This window comes from Rhododendron vialii, chromosome 9a, assembly GCF_030253575.1.
Source record: "Rhododendron vialii isolate Sample 1 chromosome 9a, ASM3025357v1".
NCBI lineage: Eukaryota > Viridiplantae > Streptophyta > Magnoliopsida > Ericales > Ericaceae > Rhododendron > Rhododendron vialii.
In genome coordinates this window covers 16,190,750-16,209,063 of record NC_080565.1, presented here as the reverse complement: position 1 = coordinate 16,209,063, position 18,314 = coordinate 16,190,750, and the positions used below count along the sequence as shown (strand labels likewise).

Here is an 18,314-nt window from a genome sequence, read left to right as displayed (position 1 = left end):
GTACCAAGGATTGATCTTTGGGAGATTTGTTTGGAAAGAAGGAGACAATGGTACAAGATTTGGTCAAAAAAACAAATATGGAAGTACAAATGGGGAGTTAAGTTTGGTTAGGGAAAAGATTCTCCAAGGATGGAGAAAGATCAAGGAAGGATCATGGAAGTACAATCAAATCTTTCCCTCTCTCTCTCCTATCTCTCTCTCTCGGCCTCTCTCCTCTCTCTCTCGGCAATCTCTCCCTCTCTCTCTCTCTCCCCTTAGTACACTACACACACACACACACACACACACACACACACATATATATATATATATATATATAAATGAAGAAAGAATAAGAAAGGTACAAAGTACAAGATTTACAAAATCAAGTAAGAATCTTAATTAAACACATGTTTCCAATAAATAAATAAACTAGTGTACTAATGTACTCTAGGAAGATCAACTCCCCAATAAATTAATTCAATTGGGTACAAAACCCCAATACAAAATAATAAAAAGGTACTTAGGAGAATATTAGGCTTAAAGGCTACATAATAAAATATGGGTACTTCATCACATGGGGTTTTAAGAAAAAAGATTAATTTAATAAACCCATGTACTTGGTTGAAAGAATAAGGCCATTACCCAATGGATAATAAATCCCCTAACATTTATTGTCCAATGGTCAATAGCTACTAGGAAACTTTTATTAGGAAAAAATAATTAAAAGTACTTTTCAAAATATTTATAAATGTCAATCATAGTACTTTGTTTAAATCTTTCATTACACCCATTTAATATAAAGAATTGGGTTTCTATTATCCAATGGATAATAGTTCCCCTAACTTTTATTGTCCAAAGGACAAAGAATAAAACCAAATTAATAAAAAGAAATAAATAAGTAATTTCTAGCGTTTGAAAAGTTTGACTAGTCACATCAACTTTATTGGAAGGTTCCCTAGTCACATCGGTACTTTATTTGGTCAAAAGATTCTATTATCCAATGGTCACTAACTTCCCTAACGGTTATTACCCAATGGATAATAGTTTTCCTTGCGGTTAATAACCAAAGGATAAAAGGAGTACAAGTACCTTTTATTAAAATAAAATTTTGAAAAGACTACATGTACTTTCATAATAAAAAATTTATTATCCATTGGACAAAAATTACCCTAACCATTATGGACCAATGGGTAAAAGCAAAAGGTCCAAAAGATTCATCTAGTAACTAGGTGAGTTGGTTGCTTGGTTCCTCCAAGTAGTCGGTTGGAAACTAACTAAATTGGTCACGTAGGGTTTCTTTCTAGTCACGAGTTTAACCAAGGACCAAAATCTAACTACGACGAATATTAACAAGAAATCATATAACACTCAAGAGAAAATAAGTAATTTAAATAAAATTCAAATATTTAACGAAATTTTTATAGACCAAAATTCAGGGGCGTTACAACATAAAACTGTAGGACACCAATCCCCACGAGGACCATCGCGCAATGACTGAGACAGTCGCGCGCGTGAGAAGGTCCATCCCGCGTTGGTTCCTACCTCGACAGTTTTTGAAACCTTGCCAGCTTGAGGACCAGGACAAGTATTGATTACCAGCCTTGGCCCTGCCAGCCCCCCTCAAGGATCAGAACAGAAAGTAGAACAAAGGTAAGCTATACATTTGGTTTTTGAGTTTGAATTGTGTTTGAGGTTTGATTAATGTGTTTGTGTTGTGTTTTAAGTAATGGAGGAGAAAGAATAAGCTATGCTCTTAGATGCTAAGAGTGTAACTCTTTCACAAATCTTGAACCCTTTTAATGGAAAACCAATGGGTGTATATATAGGGAGAGATGAGGTAGGTTTGAGCTGCAAACAGAGGAGTTCAGCCAGTCCACAAGGCCTGGCTGAAGTTGCATTGGTGGCCAGATTTCCTCCTCAAGAAAGGTTGGTGGCCGTTTGGTCCATCGCGCGACGCAGTCAGTCTGGCGCGTGATGGTCAACGGTCAAGCTTTGACTGTTAACCACCACTTGGCAATTTGACCGTCGCGCGATGGTGCGCCCTGGCGCGGGATGATTGTGCCCTGGTGCAGGATGGTTGCGCCCTGGCGCGCGTGTACCACCTACTCACGCGTTGGTCAACGGTCAAGCTTTGACCATTGACCAACACTTGTCAAGTTGATCTACGCGCTCAGGCTTCAAATCAGCACGCGCCAGTAGGGTTTTTGGCTCTTTTGAAGTGGCTTAGGCTTGGTTAGGTTCAAAAGGGGTGTCAAACACCCAAAGCTCAAACACTCGACATTCCCAGGGTGTTCTTGATTCATTTCATCATTGGGGAATCAAATACCGTAAGTAAACTAATCTGGAAGCTCAGATTGGGGTGTCTATAGTAGCCCCTCTTTGATGGCACTTGAAGCACCATCGACTTGGTACAAGTAATGTCAAAGAATTCTGGACACCCCTCAAGGCAATCCAGAGCAATGCGTACTAGCAAAGTAGACAAGTAAACTTAAGGAACCTGATTGGTGGAATGGACGGGCGGTCCATTGCCGGGGATGGAAGTAGAAGTGGATGAGTGAATCGCCGCTTGTTGATCGAATTTGGACAGGACAGGCTGTCACTATAGATTTAGATGGGACAGGCCGTCGTTGCTAGGGATCAAGCTATCCTCGGCACAAAGCATTCCAACAAACACGGGTAGGTCGTGTCAGGTAGGTTGAATTCCATCTGTTGGGAATCAGAGCCAATCTCCTTAACAAAGACCATCCGAGACAAAGCAATGAGGCTGCTGGAAGATGCACATGAAGCTAGACTGATGTAGAGGTAGTCGTTCAGGGCCGGCCAAGGCGGACTCTCCTGGGGAACAATTAGTTGCGGATGGGTGGGCCATCGAACCATATTCTGATCGTCGTTGTTGATATGGCTGAACATTGCCGAATGACTAAGGCATCGCTGAATGGACTGAGATAGACGACATGGTTGATTGTCATCGCAGAATGGACTGAGACAGGCGATGTGGCCGATTGTTATCGTTGAATGGACTAAGAAAGATGATGTGGCTGATTATTATTGATGATATGATTGGCCACGCTTCAGGATGATCATGTCATTGATAATTGGACAGGATCGGCTGATCATACTTCAGGATGAACGTGCTGTTGTGGATAGGACAGGACCGACTGTCGTTGATTTGGAGACGGGGAGATCAGTGTGCAGAATGATCAAGCCGTTGAGAAATTTGATAGGATCGGCTGTCATTGAACTAGAGACAGAAAGATCAGTGTGCAAAATGATCAAGCCATTGAGAAATTTGACAGGACTGACTATCGTTGATTTGGATGGGCGGATAATCAGTCTAAATGATTGAGCCGTTGAAGATTGGACAGGACCGTCTGTCGTTGATTTGGATGGGCGGATCATCAGTCTAAATCATCGAGCCATTGAAGATTGGGCAGGACCGGCTGTCGTTGATTTGCATGGGCGGTTCATCAGTCTAAATGATCGAGCCGTTGAGCATTGGACAGGACTGGCTGTCGTTGATTTGGATGGGCGGATCATCAGTCTAAATGATTGAGCCGTTGAAGATTGGACAGGACCGGCTGTCGTTGATTTGAATGGGCGGATCATTAGTCTAAATGATCGAGCCGTTGAGCATTGGACAAGACCGGCTGTCGTTGATTTGGATGGGCAGATCATCGGTCTAAATGATCGAGCTGTTGAGCATTTTATCGCATCCTGCTATGAGAACAATACCGCAGGAGATTTTCAATCGCATCTGTCAGCAAACAAATCGTGGATTCAGGGAGATTTCTTCGCATCCGCTAACCAACAATAACAAAACCACAAGAGATTGCATCGCATCCATCGGCCAACAAATCGAGAGTTAGGGAGATTTTCATTGCCTCCGCTAAATAAACAGAACAACACTGCAGGAGATTGCATCGCATCCTTCGGCAAACAAATCGTGGATTCAGGGAGATTTCTTCGCATCCGCTGACCAATGATAACAAAACCACAGGAGATTGCATCGCATCCTTCGACAAACAAATCGAGAGTTAGGGAGATTTCTTCGCGTCCGCTGACCAATGATAACAAAACCGCAGGAGATTGCATCGCATCCTTCGGCAACAAATACTTGATGGAAACCATTTGAGCATAAGCTCCCACAAACTGGCCACCTTCCTGTTTTCAACAGTTAATATACACAATATGCAAAGATGTATGCTATATGAATACACAAACTGAAAATGCAGACCCTAGCTAAGGGCGGCTCCTAGGAGGACAACGATGCTTAAGGACTATCACTGAGCCCTAGTACTTTACTGCCTTTGCTTCTGAGATGCGGACCTAGACAAAGAGACATTGAGTGGGTTGGCATGCCCAGTTGATTGAGTAGCGGCATTGGGCCTGAGTGTCCATTCTTTGGTGCTTGTGCAGACGTGCCCCAGAGATATGTTTTGCTTGGCCTTGGGCCGACGTGCCCTTGCCGTCCACGAGATTCCACTGCTTGCGGATCACAGATACTGGGGTAGTAATGTAAAAATTGCATTTTCCAGTTTATTGACATGTAAACCATGCGCTAATATCTAATTTTTATTGACAAGCGAACTGAGTCAACACAGACACACATATATGTACAGACTCACCTAGCTCGAACAAAAAGGGAGAAAGAGCCCTAGGATTCAACACGGACCCTTAGACACATGGAAAATAATAAAATTTTGGGCATTAATGTGCCAAAACTCACAATATCCCTTTAGACATGTGAAACTGACACTTGCATAAGGTTAAATAGCTGTACAATGACCTGTACGAACCAACAAGAATCGAGAAAAGCATCTCGATGCGACAATGGATTGGAAAGTTGGAAAAATGTCACAAAACAGACATAAAGACACAGGATGACTCGTATAGGCCCACACTAAAACCGACACCCCTGTGCAGTACATTAAGTCTGCACGATATAACAAAACTTGGCAAAAGCCCCTTGAAAAGGACTCGAAGGCAGTAGCTAACTACTATTGTTTGCTGCTGGAATTGAAGCAGCCCGCACAGGGTTGAGACCAATGCGCATAACTATGAACATGGGCATGTGAACCTCAAACTAGCGTGCGTGAATACAAACCTGCCGCGACTGCTTACACCAGACTTCGCTGAACTTAGAATAAACTGTGAGCTGTTAGACCTCCTAGCATTTCCTTTTGTTTTTTATGCTTAAAATCTTTTATGGCTTTTGCTCAGCTTTGAAATTGAAGTAGTATTTTGAAGCAAAATTGAAAGATGAAAGGTTTTCCCCTCTTTCTGCATAGATGAAGCTTGTCTTCTTCTTGACCACGGTGATGTACCAAAGTCTTGGATCAAATTGATAGATTGTGACCGAGTCTCAAAGAGAGACTGCCTACGTATCCCTTTTTGGGAATCAGGTCAAGACGTAGTTCAGGCTAAGGTTCACTCGTGTGTTTTACCTCTTCTTTTACGCTCTAACTTTTGCCTAGAACCGCCCATTCGGGTTTTCGGTTTAGCGAGCTTTCAAATATTGCCTATGTACTTTTGCCTAGACCGCCTTCATAGGTTCTCGGTCTAGCAGGCTTGCTCTAACTTTTGCTTGGAACTGCCCATCTTTGGGGTTTTCAGCCCAAACGAGTTTCTCTCAGGGAAAAGACTTTTGAATTGATCCAAGTTGACCAAAGTACTGAATTTATTATTGTCAAGATTGATGACATTCGGCCACAGCCCCAGATAAAATGGCTTTTATAGCACAGGGTCCAGAGTGATTTAGTTGACATGCCTCGCTCCAGGCCAATTTGAACTTTCTAACTTGTGCTTGGCGGACCGCTGTTCCTGTAAACTTGAACATGGTATGTGGCGCTGGACCTTCTGAGTTTGGTTTACATGGTTTGGCATCCGGTAACAAAGGGATTCGATGCTTTTTTATCTCAGGATCAACACCAGGTGTGTCTTTGCAAGACCCTGCCAATATGTCGATGAACTCTTCGAGCCTGCTTGGTACAATGCTCCTCTGGGGACAGCGTTGAACCAATTTGAACCATTCAGAGGTCTACCTCATCTTTCAAGTTTATTTAAAAACTACTATTTCAATTAATAGGCTGAGCATGCCTTTCGTCTTCCCCTTTCGGCGAATCCCTTCGTCGTCAGGGTTGACACAGTTTACTCAAAAAGCCAGCGAAGTACTTAGAAGCAAGATAATGCATTCAAAAGAAAGCCCCTCGGGGTTGCCAAGTACAACAAAAGACTCGAATAGAAGCTACGACATGGAGGGCCAAGAGGCACAACCTCCAACTCAGAGCTTGACTTAGACAACTTGACAGACACTGTGTTAGACTCAGACTCAGAAGTATCAATGCAACTAGACGCGGTTTGAAAATGCAATTTCAAAAGCTACCCTTAGTTTCCTCACAGAGAGGTGGGATCTAGCAGGTGTCAGGCCCAAGGAACAACACTTTAGCTTCCTCAGCTTCTTTGACCAAACCTACTCGATGCTCCCATGAACAATGGACCTCATCTCGTCAGTCCGCTCTTTTGAAAGCTCCTCCTGACTGTCAATCCAGGTGTTGGCAGAGAAAGTCCCATTTGCACAAACAGCAGCCAGCAGGCTGTCCTCGGGCTCAGACGAGATGGGTACAGTCGGCTTGGAGCTTGGGTTGATTTGAGTGGAGATAGTGGATGTCTGACCAACTTGCAAGCCAGAGTTGGATTGAGGGATTGATTTGGAGACAGTATCGGCTGTTGATGGAGGTGGGGTTGTGATGATGCCACAATTGATGAGATCTTGAATGGCATGTCGAAGCCGAAAGCAGGCATTGGTAGAATGGCCAGCCCCTTGATGGTAGGCACAGTAGAGGTTAGGTTTGAAATTGGCAGGTGGATTCTTGGATAATGGAGTTGGATTGAGGGGCTTGATAGAACCAGCATCAAGGAGCTTTTCATAAACTGAGGCCAAAGGTGTAGTGAAGCATGAGAAAGTCCTCGGTGGGTTCCGGCAAGTGAATTGAGAATTTAAAACGGAACCCTTGTTTGCTTTGCAATTGCACCACATCGCATCATCAACAGGATGCATTCTTTTGCCTTTAGGGTTGAATTCATCACTAAGCATGTCCTCCCCTTCGGCAATGTTTGTGAAAAAGGACCCAGCATCCTCCTTTGGGTAGGTCCTGGCCTCATGAAATTCAGCCAGGTCTTTGAACATGTCCTTCGAGCACAACTTGAATCTGACCGTTGGAGAGTGGTAGGCTTGAGAAGGTTCTTTGGCTAACCCCATATCCAGTTGCGGGGCAATGGAGGTAAAAAGGCCAATCAGTCACTGGACCATAACCATTTGTTTGTCCATCTTGTGACCCAATTCCTCTACAGCTTTCTTGAGCTCAGCCAGCTCCATTTGTGCTGCCATTCTGGATTGATGAACGAGGAAGGCGATATGACCTTGGAAGCGAAGATGTAACAGCCCCGGCAGACGTTCCCAAGCAGGTTTGGCTTTTCTTTTCAGTACTCTCTTGTTTGGTGCAATGGTTTCCAAACTAGACAGTAAAGTAATTAAAAGCTCAGTGACGTTCCTGCAGCAAGCTATGTACAAGAATAATGCAATGTACACGTCATCATCTTTAGTGTCCTCCTAGACTATACAACTAAAAACGAGCCTGTCTCATGGGGTTCGGACACTGCCAGAATCCTCGAAAATCTTTTCGAGGGTGTATCCTTGTTTGAATTGACTAAGACTAAGAGATGTCAAAATAGTCTAAGCCTTTGACTACTCCTTTCTCGAAGTTTCAACTTTGGAGTTAGAACAACTCGGTGTAGATAACGTGATACCGAAACCAGGGCGGCGTAGGCGACATAGCGCCATAGCCTAAATGGTGTACGTGCTGCGCACGATAACCAAGGTGGTATAAGCATCATGACATTCTCTCCGTTGTTCCTTATTTTCTGTTTGAAACCTCGATCAGGTATTTAGACAAAGACTTAGAAAGTCTTGATTTCCCAAAGTCTTGTTGATCCAAGGACTTTGAAAATTGATAACATGCACCATCGAGATGCATGGCTCTTCATCGGGCTATGGCAGCGTCCTAATAAGCATAAGACAGACTCGAAAAAGAGACAACCTAGAAGCCGCCCTAAACATGCTCCTACACAAAATGGTATGTATGTACAGTGCATGCGATAGGAAAAGCAGCAACACGTAGACAGTGTATGGGGTTAGATGCAAGTAAATCTTACCCTGCAGGTACCTGTCTTAGTTTGGAGAGTTCTAATGCTTTGTATGTGCAAAGGCCGGTTTTGGTTTTGTAACGGGTTCCTTGGACTAGAGCCAAGATATACCTCCCGCTGCCTGCGTAATTGCAGGGCAACAGTCAAACGGTAGAATGACTCATCATCGTCAAAGGTTGTTGGTCATTCGGGGTCCCCGGGCTCCGGTAAACCGTGCCGGATTGCCAAAACAATCCAATGAGGCTTATCCCACATCAATGCATATGAAGATGCTAAAGAATTTGATTAATGGAACAGAATCGCAAATTCGCAAATGCCTTTTCAAATTTGGCTCTCTTTATTAGCCAATACTTAGAAGAAACTACACGAGAGAACAATCGGAAATGCCCCAGTCAGGATGGCTGGACACGAGGTCCTGTTAAATCACAAAACCTTTCTTTAGCAGCGCGAAGCTCACTATTTTGACAAACTTTTGTGGGATTGTTCTCAAGCGTATTAAAATCTAAGTATAGACCAATATTGATTCAATCCCCAGCAGAGTTGCCACTGTGGGCAGCGTGCCCGGAAAAAGAAGGGCGGATCGATGAGCGCGTGCTTTATTTGGCAGACGAGCGCTCAATTCAGAATCGCCACTTGGGTTTGAAGGTTCGACACCCAAGGAACCGAACTTGAAACACTCGCTACGTTGTTTGATTTGAAAAAGGTGAAGGCACTAGTCCGTCATAACCATATCTGGGTTCGGGAGCCAGGTTACGAGAGGGGAAGGGTTTTAAGGCACCTGATCGTGTCGTTTCCGTATCAAAAATAATTAATAAAACAGAATAATTACGACTATCTAAAAGATAGCGGTAAGTATTCCGAGTATCGTCCTCAGGGATTACGAAGGCTAAATTGCAATTGTTCTAACTAATTTCTAACTTAATTCGGAAAAAGGATTTGATTGTTGGATTTCGAAAATATTAAAAGCTAAATTAAATTAAAACAATTAAGAAATAATGAAAGTTTATGAGAGAATAGATCTAGGGTTTCGAATCCACTCGACCCGTTGTAACAATTTATATACGATGATAAAGGTCTATTATTCGAATCAATCCAGATATCGTTAGGGTTCGCAGGCCCTTACGGTATCGCCTAAAGATATTTATGAATCACCAAATAGCATGGGGTATCGCCGCCTAGCACGAACCGTCATACTAGTACGATCCGTCTCTATGGCACGGACCGTCTAATAGCACGGCGCGTCTTACGGAGCATAACCCATCTTATTCAATTATCACAAAACAATTAAAAAAAAACCGTTGTATGAACGTGCATGAAAATCTAGAAAATCATACACAAGATTTGATAGAGAAAATTAATACCAGAAATAAATCCTCAAGTCATACAACCACGATTAGAATAATAAAACACTAAATCAAAATATAAATATCGTTACTCAGAGTTCGAGCTTCATCTAAACCCTAGAAACGAGTTTAGCCGGACATGAAGAAAATATAAACGATCACGAGATAATAAAACTCCATGCAATAGAATAAAGGTTTCGGTAAGTATAAACCAATCCTTAACCCTTTATTGCTCCTCTGTTGCCCAGCTGTGAACGACAATTGTTTTCTGACGCGTTGGAACCATATGCGCAGCCCCCTGTTCTGTTTTTGTGCATGCCGAGCACTGCTTTGTTTTTTTCGTTCCAGCCCTGACTGCCGAAGGCAGTGGAGTTTCATTGGTTTAAATAGGGTTTTGAAGCATTAATTACATTCAGGCCCTAGGACTTCATGCCTTAATAAATTAACATTCCAATTTTGAAGTATTCTATGCTTTAACCCCAAACTTCATTAAACTCTTCTTTTTATCCAATATTTTGGGCAATGAGCTCGATCAACCTATAAACAAAATAAAAGCAAAATAAATATCAGGTAACAAGTATAAATAACTAACAAGTGTAGTTTGGAAAGCCAAAATATTAATATTTCGGCTTTTATCACGCCCCTCAACTTACACTTTGCTAGTCCCTAGCAAATCAAAACAAATGCAACTAAAGAAAACAAATTAAGACCGGTAGTTCTTTTAAACCCCTAGGCGACCCCGGTAGGACGAGTGAAGTCTCGTGAGGGTTTTTCAGCAGTGATTACCCACAAAACACAGTGAACCCTTCCACGTGGAATCCACAACTCGTCATGCAATTCATTGACCTATCAAGCAAAGCATATGCAACTACCAGAATGATATAAGAAGGCGCAAATAGTTCCAAACACTATTAAGTCAAGAAATAAACCATGGCACCTAGGCTTAGCGTGTGTGATATGGGCTTCAACCACAAGTATGTAATGATTAACCGCTCTCTGCGGTCCGAGTCTCGACTTCAATTCTCACAGTGTCATGCACTCACAAAGAAAATCACTCAAAACAAGGTGCATATTGTAACTCTCAAGTGTGCGGTTAGAAGTAATATAAATGAAAGCAAAGCACTCGCACACCATGACACGAAAAGAACGCTTTATATGGTGGACACGCGGTCTCATGAACAGAACACCAAGCATTGGAACTCTCTCTCTCATCCATCAATCCACTTTCCATCACCCCTAGGATCAAATAGGACTTTAATTTCGGTTGTAATGCAGGGTAAGGAAAAATAGTTCAAGGTTAGGGTAAAATATCACATGTCCGAGAATAGGCAAATAACTTAGGGCTAATTTAACAATGTGAGCCCAATTTTTTTACTTTTTCAACTCTACCTTATCTTTCCTTCTAACCTTTCAATATTTTCCAACCATAAAGCATGATTCCTCCTTTTCAAACATATTGGTGCCCCTTTCATTCTTTTTTTTTTCTTTTCTCTTTTTTTTTTGTGTTGCGTGTTTCTTTTTTTTTTAAAGGGATATCACCAATTCAAGCACAAAATATTTCACAATCCATCCAAAAATTACACCTCTATGTTTTTCGCCTTTCTCCAAACAATATGGAAGGTGGAGCTAACCAAGAAAAGGCTAAGCATAAAAGGCTCAAAGTGGCTGGCAAGGGATAAATGTGAAACAAAAGAACGAACGGGCTCAAATAACAAAGACGGCCTATAATCCTCTCCAAAGGGTGAATCATCCATATGTCAAAACAAACCCAAGAGATATTTTCAATAAATTCCAATGCTTAGCAATCAAGAATAATGAGATCTCAATAAGTTGACTCTTTCCATGACAAACTAAGAGTTTACTTGACACCACTCCAACAAAAAGATAAGGCACGAAAGCTCACTAGGGCATAAGTCTCCACTAATCTAGCCATCAAGAACAGTCAATTCACAACTCACTAGTAATCAAAGACCAAGTATACGTGAAGTGCAAGAGTGCCAAACCAAAGTGCCATAATCAACTTCTTAAGACAAGCTAGCAAGTAGAACTACCATGCCAAAAACAGATATCATTACGGTAGGCAACACACCTCAAGTCAGTTTTCCAACAAATAATCACAACTGGTTCAAACCGCATGCAAAATGGTCCCACTATTTTTTAATTTTTCAAAATTTTTAATTTTTTTGGATTTTAAAGAATACGAAGTAGTCCCTCCCCCAAACTTGAATCATTCGATGCCCTCATTGAAAGTATAAAAATAAAACGATAGGACAGAAAAGTAAAAGAGAGGAAAGGTATCACCTCGAAAAGGAGGAACATAGCAAACTATCATAGCAAGAGGGAGACCCCCTAACTTGGATTGAACAACCTGCAAAATGTTAGCCTCCAAAACAACAAAATATATACAAGAAAAACAACTAAAGAACATAAATAAAGGCAAGGAGTTCAAATAAAATAAAATAAAAATCCATCCACTTTCTTCACGCGAAAGACACGGGTACTACTTTTCTCCCTTGTCAAAGACTGTGGTTCCTTACTTGTTGGAAGAGCAATATGCGTAGGATTCAACGATATCGTGAGAAGTGGTGCCATCATCTAATAGGCTGTCACTCCCTCTGGGGTTGCCAGATTCCTTACCCACCACTCGGCTTATGAAGCAATCTCCGCCAAGCTGGACACTAAAGTCGGATGGTTCAGACAGATTTCTCGCTGCTAACTACGCGCCTGCCGCCAGACCCAACCTCCTAAGTACTACATACATAGCTTTGACAAGGTGGCTATACCAGACCGTTGAAAACCGTTCGAGCACGGCAAACACTGGAGATATCACAAACTCCACGGATTTTAAGTCTCCTAGACTTCCAATGAAAGCACTAATCTATATAAATTGGGTCCATCAAAGTAATGGACTCCACTGTGGCACCATCCACCACGCCATCACCAATTCCTTCCACGTAAGGTTTAAGCAATTGGCCATTGATCTTGAAAACATTACCAACACGTGGATCCTTAATCTCTACAGCTCCATGGGGAAAAACACGAATGACAACATATGGACCATCCCACCGTGACCTCAACTTACCCGGGAAAAGTTTAAGTCTAGAATTAAAGAGCCACACTTTTTGACCAACTTCAAAGGACTTTCTAACAATGTGTTTATCATGAAATGCCTTAGTCCTATCCTTATAAATTCGTGCACTCTCATATGCTTCATTGCGCAACTCTTCCAGTTCAGCAAGCTGGAGCTTACGATTTAACCCGGCAGCGGCCATATTGAAGTTATACTTCTTAATGGCCCACATAGCTCTATGCTCTAACTCAACGGGCAAATGACATGCCTTACCAAAAACTAACCGGTAAGGAGACATGCCAATAGGGGTCTTATAAGCTGTACGGTAGGCCCATAAAGCATCATCGAGCCTTAAAGACCAATCTTTTCGATCGGGTCTAACCGTCTTTTCAAGTATGCGTTTAATCTCCCTATTTGACACTTCAACCTGCCCACTAGTCTGAGGGTGATAAGGTGTTGCCACCTTATGAGTGATAGAATACTTTCGCACCAGGACGACGAAGTGTTTATTGAGAAAATGGGTGCCCTCATCACTAATAATCGCCCGCGGATAGCCAAAACGAGTAAAAATATTACTTTGAAGAAACTTGACCACAACTTTGTGGTCATTGGTCTTGGTGGCTACCGCTTCCACCCACTTGGACACGTAGTCCACGGCCACAAGAATATACGCGTTCCCATGCGAACATGGAAACGGACCCATGAAGTCTATCCCCCAAACATCAAACATCTCCACAACAAGGATGGAGGACAATGGCATCATATCACGGCGCGAAATATTGCCGGTTTTCTGGCACTTAAGGCATGCCTTGCAAAACACATATGCATCCTTAAACAGAGTAGGCCAATAAAAACCGCTTTGTAAGACCTTCGCCGCCGTCTTTTTCCCACTAAAATGCCCTCCGCACTCAAGTGAATGACAGAAGGTGAGAATGCTATGGTACTCAGTCTCAGGAACGCACCTCCTAATCACTTGGTCCGAACACAACTTAAAGAGTTCTGGATCCTCCCAAAAATAGTGCCTAACCTGCGCAAAGAAACGGTCTTTGTCATGCTTGGACCAATGAGGGGGAAGCATGCCTGTGGCTAGGTAGTTAACTATGTGTGCATACCATGGGGGTCGCACTTGTGACACCTCGAAGAGCTGCTCATCGGGGAATGAGTCCTTGAAGGGCAAGGTGTCACCAGAGGCATCCACTAGGATCCTTGATAAATGGTCTGTTACAGAATTTTCAGATCCTTTCTTGTCTCGAATCTCCACATCAAACTCTTGAAGGAGCAGAATCCACCTAATCAACCTAGGTTTGGTCTCCTTCTTAGAAAGTAAATGCCGCAAAGCGGTATGATCAGTGTATACTACAACCTTCGACCCTAAAAGGTAGGATCGGAACTTGTCAAGGGAAAAGACCACAGCGAGTAATTCCTTCTCCGTAGTGGTATAGTTCAACTGCGCACCGGAGAGGGTCTTACTCGCATAATAAATGGCATGAGGGACCTTGTCAACCCGCTGGCCCAAAACAGTACCGACTGCGTAGTCGGATGCATCACACATTATTTCAAAGGGTAGAGACCAGTTGGGGGACTGCATGATAGGTGCTGTGGACAACGTCTCACGGAGCTTCACAAAAGCTCTCATACAAGCCTCATCAAAAATGAAGGGGGCGTCCTTAGCCAAAAGATCACACAAAGGCTTAGCAATTTTAGAAAAATCCTTGATAAAACGCCTATAGAACCCAGCGTGTCCCAAGAAAGAGCGAATTTGCTTAACTGATGAGGGGGGAGGAAGTCGAGAAATTAAGTCAACTTTTGCCTTATCAACTTCAATCCCCCTCTTGGACACTACGTGGCCTAAAACAATCCCCTCCTGAACCATAAAATGGCTCTTTTCCCAACTTAGGACCGGATTAGTCTCCTCGCACCGTTTAAGCACCTTTGCAAGATTTTGGAGACATGAATCAAAGGAGGCCCCAAAGACCGAGAAGTCATCCATGAATACTTCTAGAAATTCCTCCACCATGTCATAGAAGATAGCCATCATACACCTTTGAAAGGTCGCAGGTGCATTGCACAAGCCAAAAGGCATGCGTCGATAAGCATAAGTACCATAAGGACAGGTGAAGGTAGTCTTCTCTTGATCCGCTGGGTCATCGACCACTTGGTTATATCCGGAATATCCATCCAGAAAACAATAATAGCTCTGGCCCGCTAACCTCTCTAGGATTTGATCAATAAATGGAAGTGGAAAATGATCCTTCCTAGTCATGGAATTGAGCTTTCTATAATCAATACACACACGCCAACCAGTCGTCATGCGTGTGGGCACAAGCTCACCCTTATCATTCTCAACGACAGTAATGCCTGACTTCTTGGGCACTACTTGAGTAGGACTCACCCACTTGCTATCAGAGATGGGGTATATGATACCCGCATCCAACAATTTGACCACCTCCTTCATAACGACCTCCTTCATGTTAGGGTTCAACCTCCTTTGCATCTCTCTTGATGGTTTTGCATTTTCCTCGCAATGAATGCGATGCATGCAAACGGAGGGATCAATACCCTTGAGGTCGGCCACTGACCACCCTATCGCACCCTTGTGCTTTTTAAGCACTTTAAGTAATTGACCGTCTTGCTCGGAAGAAAGGTCAGAGGCAATGATCACAGGCAAGGTGTCATCGTGGCCAAGAAAAACATACTTCAGAGAAGCTGGGAGAGGCTTCAACTCAAGCTTTGGTGGGGCTTCTATGGAGGGAAGAGCTGGAATGCTAGACAAAGCAGGTAAAGGCTCGAAAGGAGTTCGCCAAGTAGGTTTGGCCATACAAGGTGCGAGGTCTAATAAAGAATTGACCTCAGCAATGGATTGGTCAATATCGAACTCCTCATAGCCAAAATGGGCAAGACATGCCTCAAGAGGATCCTCAACCAAAATGTACGGCAACGCCTCTTCTACTAACTCATGAACGACATCAACTGCAAAGCAGTCTTCCTCCTCATGAGGCTGTCGAGTGGCCGAATACATATTCAGACTCAGTTTCATATTGCCGAATGATACCTCCATCACTCCACTCCTCACAGAAATCTGTGCATTGGCCGTGGCTAGAAAGGGACGACCCAAGATGACAGGCGTTTGAGATTTAAGGGCTGTGGGGTGGACTGGCTCTGTGTCAAGGACAATGAAATCAGTAGGAAAGTAGAAATTATTCACCTTGACGAGGACATCCTCTAACATGCCCCGTGGGGCTTTCACAGAACGATCGGCCAACTGCAGAGTAACCGATGTGGGCTTCAACTCACCAAGCCCCAACTCCTCGTACACAGAGTACGGTAAAAGATTGACACTTGCCCCTAAATCTAAGAGTGCCCTACTAATAAAGTGATTGCCTATGACACAAGAGATTGTGGGCACACCAGGATCAGCAAGCTTGGGGGCAGTGTTAGATTGAAGAACAGAGCTAACTTGGTGAGGAATGGGGATGGGCTCTAAAAACTTGGCTCGCGCTTTCCGCTTGTGAGTGCACAAGTCCTTGAGGAACTTGGCATAAGATGGGATTTGCTCAATGGCATCGAGCAATGGGATGTTCATCTTAACTTGCTTGAACACCTCCATAATATTATCAGTGGATACTCCCTTCTTGTGAAAGGGTGAAGGTGCATTCAGGCAAATCGGGAAAGGTGCCTTAGGAATATAAGATGGGGTCTCAGATGACCCCGAAACAACTGTAGACACTGGATCGGTCTCCTTCTCCTTAGACCTCTTATCAACCCTAGACCTCTCAGCGACAGGTGGAGACACTTTCTCCTTCGCTTTGACCTTTTCCGGTCGGGTCTCTACATCTCTCCCATTTCTGAGGGTGACAACTAATTTCGCTTGTTCATGACCTTGCGAATTGTCAATATGGTGCATCCCTCGTGGGTTGGCCACTGGCTGACTTGGTAATCTACCCTCATCCCGCTGGTTAAGAGCATTAGCTAGCTGACCCACTTGGGTTTCCATCTTGGCAATGGATTGAGAGTGGGAGTAAAGCAATTGAGAGTCAGCTTTCATTTGTTGGCAATCGGCTCTCATTTCAGCCATGGCCTTCAACATTTGATCCTCAAAAGCTGGTGTCCTTTGGGAGGACGCAGGAGGAGCAGGAGGTTGTTGGTATTGGGGTGGTGCAGGTGGTGGACAATAGGCCTGTGTGTTGGAAGTATTAGGAAATGAAGGCCTCATAGGTTGGGCAAATGGTTGCCCTTGGTCTGGCTGTCGCCATCCAAAGTTGGGATGCTTCTTCCAGCCGGGGTTGTAAGTATGAGAATAGGGGTCATTTGCAGGCCTACCAAACCCCTGGGCCGCGTTCACGTGCTCTTGAAGAAATTCTGGGAATTGAGATGCCATGTGGCACTCATTTATTTGATGGCACGGACTGGAGCACAATTGACATACCTCCGCAACAGCAGCAGGAGGTGAAGAATGTGAAGGACCATGACCCAAAGATAAGAAAGTGTCAAACTTGCGGGTCAATGCATCTACCTTATAGGAAAGATCATCAGAGCGGCCCACCTCATGAAGGCCACTCTATTTGAATGCAGTAGAAGTTGTCCTATTTGTGCGGGATGATGAGGCTCGGTGTCGTGAATTCTCCGCTAACTGCCCAAACAAGTCCCACCCCCGATTCTCATTCTTAAGCATAAATGTGCCTCCACATGAGGCATCCACCATATATCGGTGTTGTTCACATAGTCCATCGTAGAAACATTGGACTAACTGCCATTTAGGAACTTGGTGGTGTGGACAACTCCTAATGATATCATTAAGTCTCTCCCATGCTTGGTGAAATTGTTCGCCTTCTTTTTGATAGAAACTAGTGAGTTCTTGGCGAATTTCTTTTGTTTTGCCTATGGAAAAGTACTTTTTCAAAAACTCATTTTTCATTTGATCCCAAGAGTTGATGCTATTCGGTGCCAAAGTATTAAGCCAATATTTGGCTTTATCTTTAAGTGAGAATGGGAATAACTTCAACCTAAGGGCATTATCAGTGAAGTGCTGAATTTTAACGGTGGAGCAAATCTCTTCGAAGTCCCCTAAATGCCGATATGGGTCCTCATTATCAAGTCCATAGAATGATGGAAGTGTTTGTAACAAACTGGACTTGATTTCAAATTGTGTTGAGGCAGTGGTAGGCAATGCTATGCATGATGGTGAGGTGTATGCGGATGGGAGAAAGTACTCTCCGATCGCAGGTGGAACCTCAGCCTCTATTCTTTCAGCCATTCTAACAAGTGAAGTGGGTGAAGGCCAAGGGTGACGAGAGGCTGCTCTATTAGCTCTAAAGGTCCGTTCGATCTCTGGGTCAAAATTATCAAGTAATGGGTCCAATGATCGACGACCAAACATATAACGCAAAATGCCCCTAACTCAAATAAAAATAAAAACAAATAAATAAATAAAACAAACAAAACACTAAAACCAAGAAAAATAAGAAAACTCACAGCGCAAGGAAAAGCCAATTGAATTGCACTATTAAGCTGCAATGTTGCCGCTTACTTCTTACCCCTGTGCGCTACAATTTCTCGATTCCTGTGCTTGACACAATAGAATGCTAACAAAGAAAGAATGCAATTAAACAAATATGAGGAATAATAATAAAAAAAAACTAAAAATACCTAAACTAGGAATTAAAATAAAAATTAACTAAAACAATGCAATCGTGTTTGTAATCCCCGGCAACGGCGCC

At 43.2% G+C, this 18,314-nt stretch overlaps 1 protein-coding gene and 1 non-coding gene across 2 annotated transcripts; one reads left to right on the top strand and one right to left on the bottom strand.

Annotated features, from left to right (window-relative positions):
• Nucleotides 1-11,775: 11,775 nt before the first annotated feature.
• On the bottom strand, nt 11,776-17,974 carry LOC131299674 (uncharacterized). Its single transcript, XM_058325254.1, has 4 exons — nt 17,543-17,974; nt 14,447-17,155; nt 13,625-14,332; nt 11,776-13,327 (listed from the first exon to the last, which is right to left on the bottom strand). The coding sequence occupies exons 1-4, from the start codon at nt 17,972-17,974 to the stop codon at nt 12,401-12,403; spliced, it is 4,776 nt and encodes a 1,591-aa protein (XP_058181237.1). The 3' UTR covers nt 11,776-12,400.
• LOC131302218 (small nucleolar RNA R71) lies at nt 17,358-17,462 on the top strand. Its single transcript, XR_009191680.1, has one exon. It is a non-coding gene; the product is annotated as a small nucleolar RNA R71 (small nucleolar RNA).
• Nucleotides 17,975-18,314: the final 340 nt, after the last annotated feature.

Bases quoted from the DNA above. Each gene is read 5' to 3' on its own strand.
- LOC131299674 (XM_058325254.1), bottom strand. From the start codon at position 17,974: ATGTTTGGTCGTCGATCATTGGACCCATTACTTGATAATTTTGACCCA. The intron at 17,156-17,542 runs GCACCGAATAGC...GCATTCAAATAG, and splicing joins AATATTGGCTTAATACTTTG to AGTGGCCTTCATGAGGTGGG. The intron at 14,333-14,446 runs GGCCACGTAGTG...TTGGGACACGCT, and splicing joins TTCAGGAGGGGATTGTTTTA to GGGTTCTATAGGCGTTTTAT.